The sequence below is a fragment of the Hippocampus comes genome, unplaced genomic scaffold (genome assembly GCF_001891065.2).
Source record: "Hippocampus comes isolate QL1 unplaced genomic scaffold, H_comes_QL1_v1.1 scaffold132, whole genome shotgun sequence".
Taxonomy (NCBI): domain Eukaryota; kingdom Metazoa; phylum Chordata; class Actinopteri; order Syngnathiformes; family Syngnathidae; genus Hippocampus; species Hippocampus comes.
This window is the reverse complement of record NW_017805467.1, coordinates 3,477,636-3,491,230: the sequence shown is the minus strand read 5'-3', so window position 1 is coordinate 3,491,230 and position 13,595 is coordinate 3,477,636. Positions and strand designations below refer to the sequence as shown.

General features: G+C 40.2%; 1 protein-coding gene across 4 annotated transcripts in view; it reads right to left on the bottom strand.

Annotated features, from left to right (window-relative positions):
• The window catches only part of ptprc (protein tyrosine phosphatase receptor type C), a 23,438-nt gene extending 10,393 nt beyond the window's left edge, over window positions 1–13,045 (bottom strand). The window contains exons 1-14 of one of the 4 annotated variants that reach the window (XM_019875372.1): window positions 12,938–13,045; window positions 12,476–12,679; window positions 12,289–12,407; window positions 8,096–8,110; window positions 6,719–6,826; window positions 5,809–5,841; window positions 5,432–5,686; window positions 5,097–5,324; window positions 4,903–5,022; window positions 3,112–3,237; window positions 2,844–3,005; window positions 2,354–2,503; window positions 328–542; window positions 163–223 (exon numbers count right to left, since the gene is read on the bottom strand). In XM_019875372.1, coding sequence (XP_019730931.1) covers window positions 163–223; window positions 328–542; window positions 2,354–2,503; window positions 2,844–3,005; window positions 3,112–3,237; window positions 4,903–5,022; window positions 5,097–5,324; window positions 5,432–5,686; window positions 5,809–5,841; window positions 6,719–6,826; window positions 8,096–8,110; window positions 12,289–12,352 — 1,537 coding nt within the window. In that variant the 5' untranslated portion in view covers window positions 12,353–12,407; window positions 12,476–12,679; window positions 12,938–13,045. The remainder of the gene's footprint in view (window positions 1–162; window positions 224–327; window positions 543–2,353; window positions 2,504–2,843; window positions 3,006–3,111; window positions 3,238–4,902; window positions 5,023–5,096; window positions 5,325–5,431; window positions 5,687–5,808; window positions 5,842–6,718; window positions 6,827–8,095; window positions 8,111–12,288; window positions 12,408–12,475; window positions 12,680–12,937) is intronic. The other 3 variants (XM_019875371.1, XM_019875373.1, XM_019875374.1) reach the window with 3 other exon arrangements.
• Between the last annotated feature and the right edge of the window lie 550 nt (window positions 13,046–13,595).

The window sequence follows — 13,595 nt, the reverse complement described above, 5'->3', positions numbered from 1 at the left end:
TGTATATATATATATATATATATATATATATAGAGAGAGAGAGAGAGAGAGAGAGAGAGAGAGAGAGAGAGAGAGAGAGAGAGAGACACACACACACACACACACGCACACGCACGCGCACACATGCACACACATAGACATAGAGATAAAAAAAACACCTACAATGAGTGGTGAGAGTTTCTTCCCAGGCTGGACTGGAGAATTCCTGGTTGGATGCAAATATCTGAAACAGCAGAACATTATTTTGACATTAATTATGTTCCTAAGCAAAAAGTAAGAGGGGAAGTAAAAGCCACATTTCAAACAAATTGGATGTACAGTACACACCTCCACTCGGTAGGTTGTCGAGTAGCTCAGATCTTGGAAGAGGAATTTGCAGTTGCTGTCGGTTTTATTTTTTCTTTGTACAAGTGTCTTATCCTGATAAAGTATTGCGTTGAGCTTCTTCTTGGGTCCATTAAACTTATTTGAATGTACACACTTCACTTCGATTATATTGTTGTTTACAACAACTGCATGCAGCTTGGAGATGCCTTCTGGAACTGTGAGGGGAAAAAAGAAATCTGTACAATATCATCATTTATCATTTTTGACAAATTTTTGTTTGTTTTTACAGTTTAGGCTATCAATATTTTTTCAGGGGCAGCTAATTAAGACGTTCTTGACTGAGTATTGCTGTGGCAACAGACCTATTACAGATTTCTGGGTGGCGCGGTGGATGATGGGTATGGGAACTTCTTCGGCTTGTAACTTTGAATGGGGGTCAATGGAGAAAGCTACTATCTGGACTACTTCAACTGCTGAAAAGTCGATGTTTTTGATTTCATCTATTTTAAACTGTGTTGTTTGATACAGCATGCACTGACCACTAACTGCAGGGAGACAACAGTTAAAATGAATGAAAATTTTCATGACCTTTGTGCAATGACTAGGACGTGTGTGCGACGCCGGGACATGGCGATAACACAGGTCGGAAATAAATTTGTGGTTATTTACTTGGCCCCAGTGCACAAGGATGTTCATGCATACAGGCGCATAACGTTATGAAATGTGTTTATAGCGCACCGACGACAGATTCATTACTTAGTTGGTGAGAAAATTCATGTTTCTTGTAAATCGCTAGCTTTGTAATGCATTGCATCTCCCAACACTGCCAGCAAAACAAATAGGCTGAATAAATAAATGTGTTGTTTTGTGTTGTTTCTGTTGGGTTTATCGTATGTCCTGACTCTGATTAGTTTCGCTGTCCGGTAGGTTGCTTAGCCTCTGTCTGTTCCCGGTCTTCCTGATCAGTTTCAGATATTCACAAAATAAATGTGGTCAAGAAATGTACAATTTTAGCCCTTTTGGGGGGGGGGGGCTGGCCCAGGTCTTTTTCTGTCGGCAACTTGTGAATAATCAAGAGAGGTGTACAATGCTATGCGTTCATGCCTCAAAATTCCATTAGAGCCATTCAACATGGCGTAAAGTGCACCTGTCGTTTTGTCACTTAAGGCTTAAATCTTTTTCAACAGTGCCTGCGAGCATTAAGGTGTAGAGTTAGGCACACACCGATCATTCAAAAGTGCTTGTCGTTGGGTGACCTCTTGATTTTCACCCATGCGCAGATGAGATCTGCAAGTGTCTCATTTGGTCACTCATTACCGGTAGATTACAATTTTGGAGACGCTGTAAGAAAGGGGTGGCCATCAGAGGTAATTCGCTGAATAGCTTAGCGCTTAGCGCCGTTGTTTGCGCTTGAGTGGTGATTCAGTCATTTGATTGGTTGCCTTCTATGTCAATCAAGTAACGGGATTGATGATAGGCTGACGTAGTACGTTCTGTGTATTTAGCACCGTTGTTTGAATGACATTGCCACAGCCGAGGCGTTTTCAACGCTTGTCGTGTGAAAGCGCGGGAGCCGCATTGAGCCAGCCAAAGAGGTGCATGCGGCTCGCGAGCCGCGGGCTGGCCACCCCTGCTGTAAGACATGAGGAAAAGCGGCAGCGGTGTCATGTGTGATGAGTGCACTGTCACTCTCTGGGTGAAGTTGTTTTATGTTTGGGTGGCCGGGCCAGTTAAAGTACTGACACTCATGACTTTTGTAAGTCAAAGGTTTTCGTGGCACGTGACCATAGACCACGTGATGATCCCTTTCTGCCAAAATATCTTTGTTTTGTTTTGTCGGTGTGTTTCTTTTGTCCTCGTTACTGGTACTCGTTAGTGGCAGGATGGACTTTCAAGACGGCTTTTGTATGTTGGAAGGAAATATAGAAAGGAAGCAAAAAGAGAGGCAAAGACAAAAGAGAGAAATGAGAAGAAATCAAAGAAAATGAACACAATTATTGGACATCAAAGAGCAATGAATGATTACCCCCGATGGCAGTTGTGAAGTTATGTTTCTTTGCTTGTCCAACATACTGATTCCTGTACACGGGCTGGATTTCACATGTATAATTGGTGTATGGATCCAAGCGTTCAACAATACAACCAACATGCGTCTCATTTTGTTTGCTTGGCAAATCTAGGGAAAAAAATAAATACATTTACACACAATTTAATTCCAACAGGCCAACAACATTCACATCCTCAATAATTAAAATAGGTACTTTTAAGTCTTACAGAAGGAGGACTTGTTGTCAATTTGTCTTACTTGCAATACAAAAACAGAAACATTTGTGCTCTCTCTCGACTCTTTGTACAAGTCGTTACTCGAGACATAATCCTCTGAGTTGACATTTATATCGTCGGCAGGATAGGTATGCAAAGACGACACAGTCAAGACTAACAAATGATTTGAAAGTTTACGTTTGTCATCAAGCATATTCCTTTCCTGAACACCAGAGGGCATCTCACTTACTTACCAATTGCTGCGTTGCTCTTTTCCGTTTGAGGCACACATGCGCATTTATATGTTAGCTGATTTAGTCCGGATATGACATCTGCACAATTCTCACTTGTTGCCGTCCATGCCAGTACGACAGATGTATCAGTATTGCTGGTCGCTACAGTTTGGATTTCAAGATCTGCGGATGCACAAGTAGCCACCTTGAACCCTGCTCGGCATATGTGCATGTAATACCTTCAACATTACAAGTTGTCTCGAATTCACAGCGGCCGATTTCAACGCACCGCAGTCAATCCTGACAGAAAGTGGTGTCAGGTTTGCTTTGATGACATCAAACTCCCAGATCTGACCAGTACAGATGTAGTCTGTGAAGGGTTCCAGATCAGACACATTCTTGGGGATTTTACCATCTGAAAAGACATCAAACATCTCACAACCATGCCACACTGATTTTCTCCAACTCTTATCCAAGTCGGGATTCCTGGAAGGGGCCGGAGCCTGCAGCCTGTTTTGATGTTTATTTTTTCTTTGTTTTAGTTTCATGATCTGACTTTCATGTGTAACACCTTGATTGAGTCACTGAGTACACCTGTTTCATATTCTTGAAAAAGATTTGTGAACCACTGTTTGAGTGTCTTGCATTGCGTACGATAAGCTTAAATAATATTAATTATTATGAATAAAACCAACCGTTGCCCTGTTTTTTTCAATGAACACGTAAGCAAACTACGCAACTCTATTTTAATGTTGCTAAATGGTCCTTGAACAGCTTTTTTTGTGGTAAAAAGTTTGAGAACATTGATCTAGTTCTTTGTTGGGTTAATACTCAAAATTGGATTTCCTCACAATGCAGTTTCCATTCAAATTCATGAGAATGTATGTTCAGATTTTTGAGCGGTACTGTTGGGCAGTAGCAACATGACAAGTAGCGACATTATCTGTTTCACTCTCATTTCTCTGTTGCATGGTAATAACGTCCTTGTTTTCAACATCAAATAGCTTTTCGAAGGATTTAGTTGTCCGGCTAGTTAAGCTGTTATAACAACGCTGTAAAATAGGGAAATGATGAACCCCCCTCCCCACCCCAAAAAAAAATACAATAAAGTAAAATAAAAATTTGGATGCTGGGTCAGAAAAAAAAAAAATGCAGTTATGCCTTGACTAGACAATGAAACGTCTGTTACATAACAGTAATGTAACAAGTTAAACAACTTGGTCATCACAAGTTTATGCTTCCATGCCTGTTGACATTGTGATGCTTCTGGTATGCGCGCCTTGGCCATCAGGGGCAGTATAATACAAAATACATGACGCACAAAAAAAAAAAAAGGGGACTTTCAGAAGTGATCTAGTTCACGAAAATAAACTACTTGTAAAACTCATACTTTGGAACCTCAACTGGAAATGGCAAGAAAAAAGCTTCAAGCAAGTGAGTGGCCTCTGTTGCGTTATGTGAAGTTTACTGCGACTACTTGGTGCTCAAGAGAAATTGTTTCTCTCAACTCAACACAAAAAATTGGCTGAATTGGCTGGCAACTTGAAACTCTTAAGTCGGGTCACTCGAGGTACCGCTGAACACACTTCTGTCTAGAGATACACGATAATAATTATTCTGCCGTGGGCCATGCAGAGTTGAACAGAAAATTTAGTTTTGGCTGACAAACAAACTGTCAAAGCAACATCATAATCTTGCACAACTTTTTTGGGATTCAGGTATTAGAACGTGTATAGAGCCATATGCCAGTTGTATAATCTTCTGAGGTCCAATACAAGAGCTGCACCCAAAACGTTCACAAAAGTGATAATGTTCAGTTTTGTTTGACACTGTCAATAAATCAATCCATTTTAACTCCCTCGTGGAGCTAAATAAACTAAAGAAAATATTAGATTATTAAACAACACAACTGCTCTATGAATACAATGACAATGGCAACTGGACTGCTCTGTCCGGGTACGATTGCCATTGCGATTGCTTTTGATTTGATCCATCAGAAAGAAATGACCCGGATGAATGAGAAGATCCACAAGCACACACTGACAATGTTTACGTCACCCTTTCTAATTTTTCCACTTACCTAGACAGGAGTAAACAACGGTGAGATTGGAGCATTGGGGCGGTAACTCTGCTGTGATTTCTGCAGGATGGCTCACGGAAACATTCTGTGCGATTACATTTGAAAATCCAGGGAGGAAATCTGCAGAATAAAACAACCATACAGATAAATTGGCTGTGACATACTTTTGCAAAGGCAGTATAGTTAAAACTTACCCGCACTGATGAACTCTGTTAGCGTGAAGGAAGAATTTCGACTTGCACAAGTGAAGGTTGTCGTGAGATTCGAGCAAATGGCAGCGTAGGCCGGTCTAAGGCACAAATTATTGTCACATCGCTCCAAGTGAGCATGATTTGGAAGTGACAGTGACGTGCTGATATTCCACTTGGTGGAGAGTGAAAGACAACCAGTTTTGCATCTGCCAAAAGTGATGTCATCTTGGCCTAAAATATACATGCCATGCTCAGATGTGTTTTCACCAATACAATAAGTGGGTGATGTTAAGTTGAAGATACGATTCCGTCAAAGAGTGAAAGGCCGTTTTACTCACTCATGTTTCCTGTTAATGTCTTCTGAGTACCATCCCTGAAGTTACAAGTTACAATGTTGCCATCACTGGCGGGATATTGTACTTGGTGGTCATATGCAGTGCATGGCTTGAGTTTCAGGATGTCGACCGGTGTCTCATTATAGTTTTTTTTCAGTGGCACGCCATCTTCGGTCAAAATGATTGTGTACATGCCAGTGAAAGAGCGGTTGATGTTGAACCTGAAGCCATACTTGATGGGTGTCACAGTGTAGGAGCCTGCAGAACACAAGCAAACATGTTAAATGTTTGTGAATGTGACCACTTTCATTATTGATTTACAAAAAAAAATAATAATAATAATAACTAACATTTCAATGAATGAGTAAAGTGGTACTCACACTGAATGGGTATAATGGCTGGTGGATAATTTTCCGGTTGTTTGGGGAGAGAACAAGGAAAATATTAGATGTGTGAAAATACCCCCAATCACCTCCCTCCTGGGGAATCACTGCAATAACTGCATCATAGTCAATTTGTGAAAAAAAGAATTGCCAGTTTAATCTATGACGAAAAGAATCACTATTTGCACCTGTAGTCTGCAACTGGTACACATTGTCGCTGTAACTGACATGTACATGAAGCTGAACCTGAAGCCCCGAAGTTTAGTTCTTTGCATTCATCAGTAGCCATGAAGGAGCTCCGTTTCAAAAAGGTTGCTGGCTCAATCACTCACTCCTGTGATATTGCTTTATTGTTGTTTGGTTCATTTTGTTTAATCAATTAAGAAGTCTAAATCAACAATAATAAGTTAAAAAAACGTAATCATAACAACTACATAGCATTCAAGTTTCATGCAAAATTATATTTTGTTTAATCAATTAAGAAGTCTAAATCAACAAAAATAATAAGTTAAAAAAAACGTAATCATAACAACTACTGAGCATTCAAGTTTCATGCAAAATTAATTAGTATCCGATTATTTGATTTTTCCATAGAATAATCGATTGTAAAAAAAAGAAAGAAAAAAAATCGATAATGGCAGCCCTAAGAGAACATCAATTCAAGGTTTCCCAAACATCTTCCGCTTAAAAAAACCAAAACTGGGATGGCTGGCAGTGACTGAGTTCATGCCATGGGATCGACCAACACCTCCTTTGCGAACTACTGGTCGATCGCGAACTGGTAAACGGCTAGAAAATATGAAAAATGATCCATTGATCAAAGTACAGAACGGGCCTTTTTTTTTCAAATAATTGCGGATTATTCACATGAAATTACGGTACGGTTAACCACTCGGAAAAATCTCACCATTTTTAGTAGTCTCTTCATTCAAGATCTGAGGGAAGTTTGTGGGAAAGACTGTTGAGCTGCTGTTTGAAATCTTCGCGTCTGTGGCTTCCTTTGCCGGGGTAGGAGCTGAAGAAGAGAGAACACACAGTTGTCATACATGCTTCAATGCACACGTTGAAAGTCTTCATTCAGACACAGTGAACAATACATGACACTGGACCGGCTGATCAAAGTGAGGAGATACAGGTGGGCGTGGATATTAACGTGAGTCTTGATTTCTTTGAAACGTTCCTTGGATTGGATACTGTGCAACATCCAACGACGAATAAGTGGGTGCACAAATTAAAATTGCTTTGTGATTTTCTGTAAATGGCAGCATGTCAAAGCATTTAATGGAGCACGTATCGCTCATTGTCAAAGTTCTGGGTTCAAATCTGGCCTAGTCCTTCCAGGGTGGCGATTGTACGTTCTCACCATGAGTGCATGGGGTTCCTCCCACATTCTAAAAACAGCTTCTTCATCTCAATGAAGACTGTAAAATGTCCAAATGTGTAAATGTGAGTTTTAATGGCTGTTTAGGCAAGGATCTATCCCGATTCTTACTCAAAGTGAGCTTGGATAGGCTCCAGCACATCCATGACCCTTATGAAGAGAGATGCGAAAAAAGATGGATGAATGGAGCAGATACAAATCATCAACAGTTACTTTTTACACTGTTGTGGCAATGGAATGTTCTAACATCACAAAAACAAAACACTATCATCTGTCTACCATCCCTTTTTAAACATTATGCTGTTTATAGGCGGCGCGTGGCCGACTGATTCGAACATCTGCCTTACAGTGCAGAGGTCATCGGTTCAAATCTGGGCTCCTGCCTGTGTGCCGTTTGCATGTTCTCCCCGTGCCTGCGTGGGTTTTCTCCGTGTAATATGTTCCCCCCCCCCCACATTCCAAAAACATGCATGGGAATTGATCACAGTGTGTCCCAATTTGTGATTGTGACGACCAGCTCAGGGTGTACCCCAGCTCCTGCCCAAAGACAGCTGGCATAGGCTCCAGCACGCCTGTGAGCCTCGTGAAGAGAAGCGAAGTTTGGATGTACCAATGTACCAAGGTCAGCTATGTGAAAGACTATACTACCAATCACTACATTTTTACAATACAATGCAATACAGCTTTATTTTTTATGAATGATATTTTTAGACTATATATATTTAATATCATTCATGGGAAAATTAATTTCAACAAAATCAAGGTTAAACTTCATCCTGGATGGATTGTGTTGGAAGTCTGAAGGATGATGAATGACTTCAAACGTTAATCTGGTAGCCCTTTGCCATGTTTGCCAATATGAACAATTGTGTTGTGTGCAATTAACAATCAATTATCACTCACCTATTCTGCTTTGACCTGCAATTTGAAACAGAAGAGAAAAAGGCTCATTATACGAAAAGGACAGATTATTTACATGTGGCTACATACCGGTAATTACAAGCCACAACTTTAGTTCACACGTGCATATAAGATTTCACCATCGTTAAATTTGAAACAAAACAAGTGTCAAATACAGTCACACAGTTTTGATTGACACTGTCAGATGCTTTCGGTTTTAAAAAGATTTGGATTGTGTCTCTAATGCCGTGATCAGTCAGTGTTCGGCTTATCGAAATACACAAAGAAAACTACAACTCAAATGTCAAGAGTGGGTGTAACTTCATGAGAAGAGAACAGACGAAGCGCAGCATGAGCTTGTTGCTACGACACGACACAGCAAGCCATCATTTCCTGCTTTGCATTGACACCAGCCACTTCTCTCACATTTGGTTTCACTCGAGAAAGAACACCGGCATTATTTGATTTGTGATTTTTTATTTTTATTTTTTTTAATGATTGCATTAGCTTAGAATTACTACAACCAACATGTGGAAAAAAAAATTCAGTGCCAGTGTTTTATCACACTGGCACTCAAGTGAATTTTTAAAAAAATATTTTCTTGATTGTAAAATACTATAGACAATGAAGTTGAAATCCAGTTGTTCACCACGGCTGGCCTCAAGAGTTAAGACACTGTTCGGCTAATGTCTGCGTTGCTTTCAGAGTGCACATCAGAATGAAAGCAAGTTGATGAGGCGAACAATGACAGTGATAGTCAGGATGTGGTTTAGTGCACTCTGTTTCTCCGGGCGGAGCGGGGGGTGATGATTTGATTTGTGATTTTTTATTATTATTTTTTTTTAATGATTGCATTAGCTTAGAATTACTACAACCAACATGTGAAAAAAAAAAGTGAATTTTTAAAAAAATATTTTCTTGATTGTAAAATACTATAGACAATGAAGTTGAAATCCAGTTGTTCACCACGGCTGGCCTCAAGAGTTAAGACACTGTTCGGCTAATGTCTGCGTTGCTTTCAGAGTGCACATCAGAATGAAAGCAAGTTGATGAGGCGAACAATGACAGTGATAGTCAGGATGTGGTTTAGTGCACTCTGTTTCTCCGGGCGGAGCGGGGGGTGATGCATGCGACTTGCACTGACATTTCACCACTACACACACGCACACACCCACACACGCAGCTTTGAACGGAGGTGGTATCTATGGAAGGTTTGAGAGATTCCATTTAATGATGCATCAAGAGAAAATACGACGCAGTGTGACAAACTACTGTTTTGTAATGAACAGAAGCCAAATTACTGCCTGGCGCCAGAATCCATCTCTGACAGAGTTTGTCTCATCCAATTGATCCCTGAATCATCCAACATGTGTCGTGGTGACTGTAGCTATACGTGTCCCAACTGCTTTAGATGTGCAGCGGGCCTCACATTTCTGACTAAACTTCTTCATTTTGCGTTTCCCCTTTTTCTCGACTTTTTCCTCAAGTCGTTTGCTTGCGTTTTCGTGTTTGTACGTTTGGCCCGCGCTGCTCTACTCGGCCAGGAAATGAAGACGAGTCAGAATAAAACGTGGAAGTGGTCAACTTTGTATTTTGGACTTGATTCGAGAACATCGACCAATGCAATAAAATGCACGTTGAGTAATTGTTTACATTACACAGTATATGTTACGTTACTATTCATACTTTTGACAGTACTTGGGGAGTCAACTAATTTTAGCTGTTGAAATAATTGGTCTATCCATTAACATTGCACGAGTAATTTTCCAAACACTGTACATTGACTTGACTTCATTCACATCAAGTCAAATTTGACATTTGAATATTTACCACCACAAGGTCAACTTGAAGTTTCCTACACAACACGTCAACGAGAGGCACCATAAGCCTATTTCAGAACGTATTAATTGGGGGGGGTCAAGACATTTAAATGAATACCAGGACAAATTTAACGAGAGCAACAAAAAAGAACAACAAAGAAATCCTCACATGCAATACATTGCAGGCAAACCAAAATAAACAGGATGTTGATCCCAGTCAAGATTCAAACAATTTATAGAAAGCTCGTTACCTACCTTCTTCAAATTGAAAGCCAGTACTGCTGTTCCAAAGTTTCATTTTAAACCTACATTTCGAATTCCTTGGATAGGGAACTGAAGAAGTAGTGAATCATCATCATCCTTTTGTGTATGGTTATTAAAGGCAAAAAAAAAAAAAAAACAGCACCGATTATCGCTGGCTTAAGCAACGATGCAAGTTCATTTGCGTTCAAACCTTCACTTGGTTGAGTCTGTGAATACCTCCGCAAATGAGGTTATGTTTTCGGCAACATTTTGATGTTGTATTTATTTTTGATGATCAAACCTGAAACACTTTGTCAATAAATACAAGACTTCAGTTCATTTTAACTGCTTACGGCAAGTGTGTTTCATTTGGATTACATCAAGACAGAAATAATTCCGGATTTGAATTAAACTTTCTGTTAACCCTTTCAGGGACAGTGGTTACTACAGTGGACAGTTTACAATGTTATCAGGTTACAGGGTGCATTAAAGTGTTAAGATTCTTGATTTGAATTGTTCACATGCTTAGGTGGAAAATATTTAGTCCTTGGCAGAGGTCAGCACCATACATAAGTATCCAGACTGTGAATCTGACATGGCATAGCATTGGAAGTTCAAGTGTGACTTTGACTAAATATTACTCTAGAACAGTGCTTCTTAACCTGGGTTCGATCAAACCCTAGGGGTTCGGTGAATCAGTCTCAGGGGTTCGACGGAGCCGCGGCAATGGAGGGTAAGACATACCCGGCTCAACATGTCAATTAGTTATGACCCGCCCGCTTGGCCATCACTGGCTTGTTCATTTTGTGCACAATTAAAAAACTTATAATTTATATTTATACTAAATGTGTTGACTTTTTTTCAGTTTTTAATACATGCATTTTTTTAATGTCTTGAATTTGTAAAGAAAAAAAAAATCACATTTTTATTTTACACGAATGAAGGGTTCGGTGAATGTGCATATGAACTGGTTGGGTTCTGTACCTCTCACAAGGTTAAGAACCACTGCTCTAGAAATATACTGGATACTTATGTTCCCAGTACCAACAAGGTACAGCTACAAAAGAAAGTCAATTCTTAACCATTAATTCATGCACCATTGTACTTTGTGGTTTTGGTTTCCCTCAGAGGGCCATCATGACTACGAAGTTCACATAAATGTCCAACACATTATTATGTATACACAATCGCCCTGACATTTCATTATTATATTTCTTCACAACAAATTTCATTTGAATTCAGAAGTCATGAAAAATAGTGACAACCAAATGTAAACGCTATTTTCAAGAATTCTCGTACGGTTTGTCTGCCAAAACGAAAAGAAGAAATGAATTCCGCGAGCAACGTGACGTAGACACACTCGGTTTGCTTTCAGTGAGGCCCCAGGCCTTGACTTTGATACAGGCAAGCTTGAACATTTCTCCGCCAGAGCGTGACCAGCAGTTGCTTATAAGATCTTTGATTTATTCCAATTACTGCCTCCAACTAATGTGACAGACATTTTGCAAGCCTTCACCGCATTCTGTATGCGCACTTGTATGGGTGTTGAAGCCCAAAATTATATCCTCTTAAAATAATTTAACGTTTGTTTAAATACTGGGTATTACTGCCTGATGATATATTAAAGACCTCAAGTGAAATGTAATCTGTAGAAGTAAAAGGAAAGTGTAATAAAGGTTAAAAATGTGGATGGACCAGCCCGTGTATGTCATTTATATCCTGACAGTCTCCAAAGATTGAATTTACAGGAACGACCCCCAAAATATCTCCATCACCGCCTGCACACACACACACACACACACACACACACACGAGTGCGCACACAGCACCACACAAAGCAGAACAGAAACAGAACGTTGTGCGAAACGCTTCTCTTTCCCACCAGCAGCCTTTGATTGAACACGTTTTATAGCCTGAGGGGCACGCAAAGCTGTCACTTGTTCATGTTTGCGGGTCGAAAAACGGCACGTCAACTGTGCTCTCGCAACAATTTTCATTTTTCAAAAAGACTCCGTGTGAACTAAGAGTGAACTAAAGAGCAACATTTTGGAGAAACAACTTGACATTTGTCGAAGACAGAAAGCCCACCGATCCAACCACTCCTCCTCTGATGCCAAAGCAATGGTTACTTACAGGAGGCCGGAGAGATGATAGCAGCCCACAGCAGCAGGGTCCAGAGACCACAATGACCTTCCATGTGTGCCGCCAAACACCGGGTCACCTAGTGAGAACCAACGAGCCAGATGTCCATTCTGTTGTCCCACAAGCAATTTGAAAGTCAACTTCAGGAGGGAAAGAAGACATTATTTAAGCCACTTACGTTTGGTGACTTATCTATTGACGCAGCTTCCTGGATTTGTTCCCCAACGCCAAAAACTTTGCCTCTGCCCTCAATTCAAGCGAGAGTGATGTTACGCCGAACGAAGCTGCCTTTACCTTAACGTTGGGTGACAGGAAGCTTCATTTCACCACCGTCACCAAGAAAAGGAAGTCATCGCATCGAGCATGTGTGAAAACCACCTGACTGAAGAAAAAAAAAATACATCACTTGCTTGCCACTTTTGAAAACGGATGTCTTTATATAAATATATATGTCACACACACACACACACACACACACACACACACACACACACACACACACGCACACACATATTTATACAAAATATAAAAATAACAAAAGACATTCTCCCCAGACACACACATTTATCCAAAATATAAAAATAACAAAAGACATTCTCCCTGTTCTGTAGACCCAAAAGAAATGGAAGTGTTGACTCACATGCATTCATGTCCACCCCGTGCCAGTGGCGGAAATCAAATCTTTTAGCAGAATAATTCCAAATGTGACATACAGAAGTGAAACACATCTTCAAGGTCCTCTTCTGTGTGACTCCGCCCTCGGTCACTACACACATGCTAATATCACCTCCTGTCCACATTATGGTCACATCGAGACAAACAACGGTCAAAGGCTGGAGTAGAGATTGGGAACTGTATTTATCTTAACACGTTATGCTAACACAGCTTTATTTGTTGTATTGAATGGTGCGCCCAAAGTGACGTTTTGGAGAAGGCCCTTTTTTTTCTTCCTGCTTGAACGGCTTTTATTGCACTTTTTTATTTCCCCCAACTGAAGTCATATTAAGTTTAGTTTACTGAAAACAGATGGGTGAGGACTTATTATTATTTTTATTTTTTTTTGCTCCTCACCATGAATGCTCATCTGAGTGGTTTTCAAAGGTAATCTAGACAATAATCTCCCTCTAAAGTGACTGTAGTTGGTTTTTGGGCTTCTTTTAGAGCTCGAGTATTTTGAGCTGCACGTCTTATATATTGGTGAAAGGTTAAGGCGAGAAGTTGCGGGTGCGCTCACAACGTGGCTCAACACTTTTGGCAATGTCGAGTCTCTCTGGGGGATTTCAGGCTGAAACCCAGAA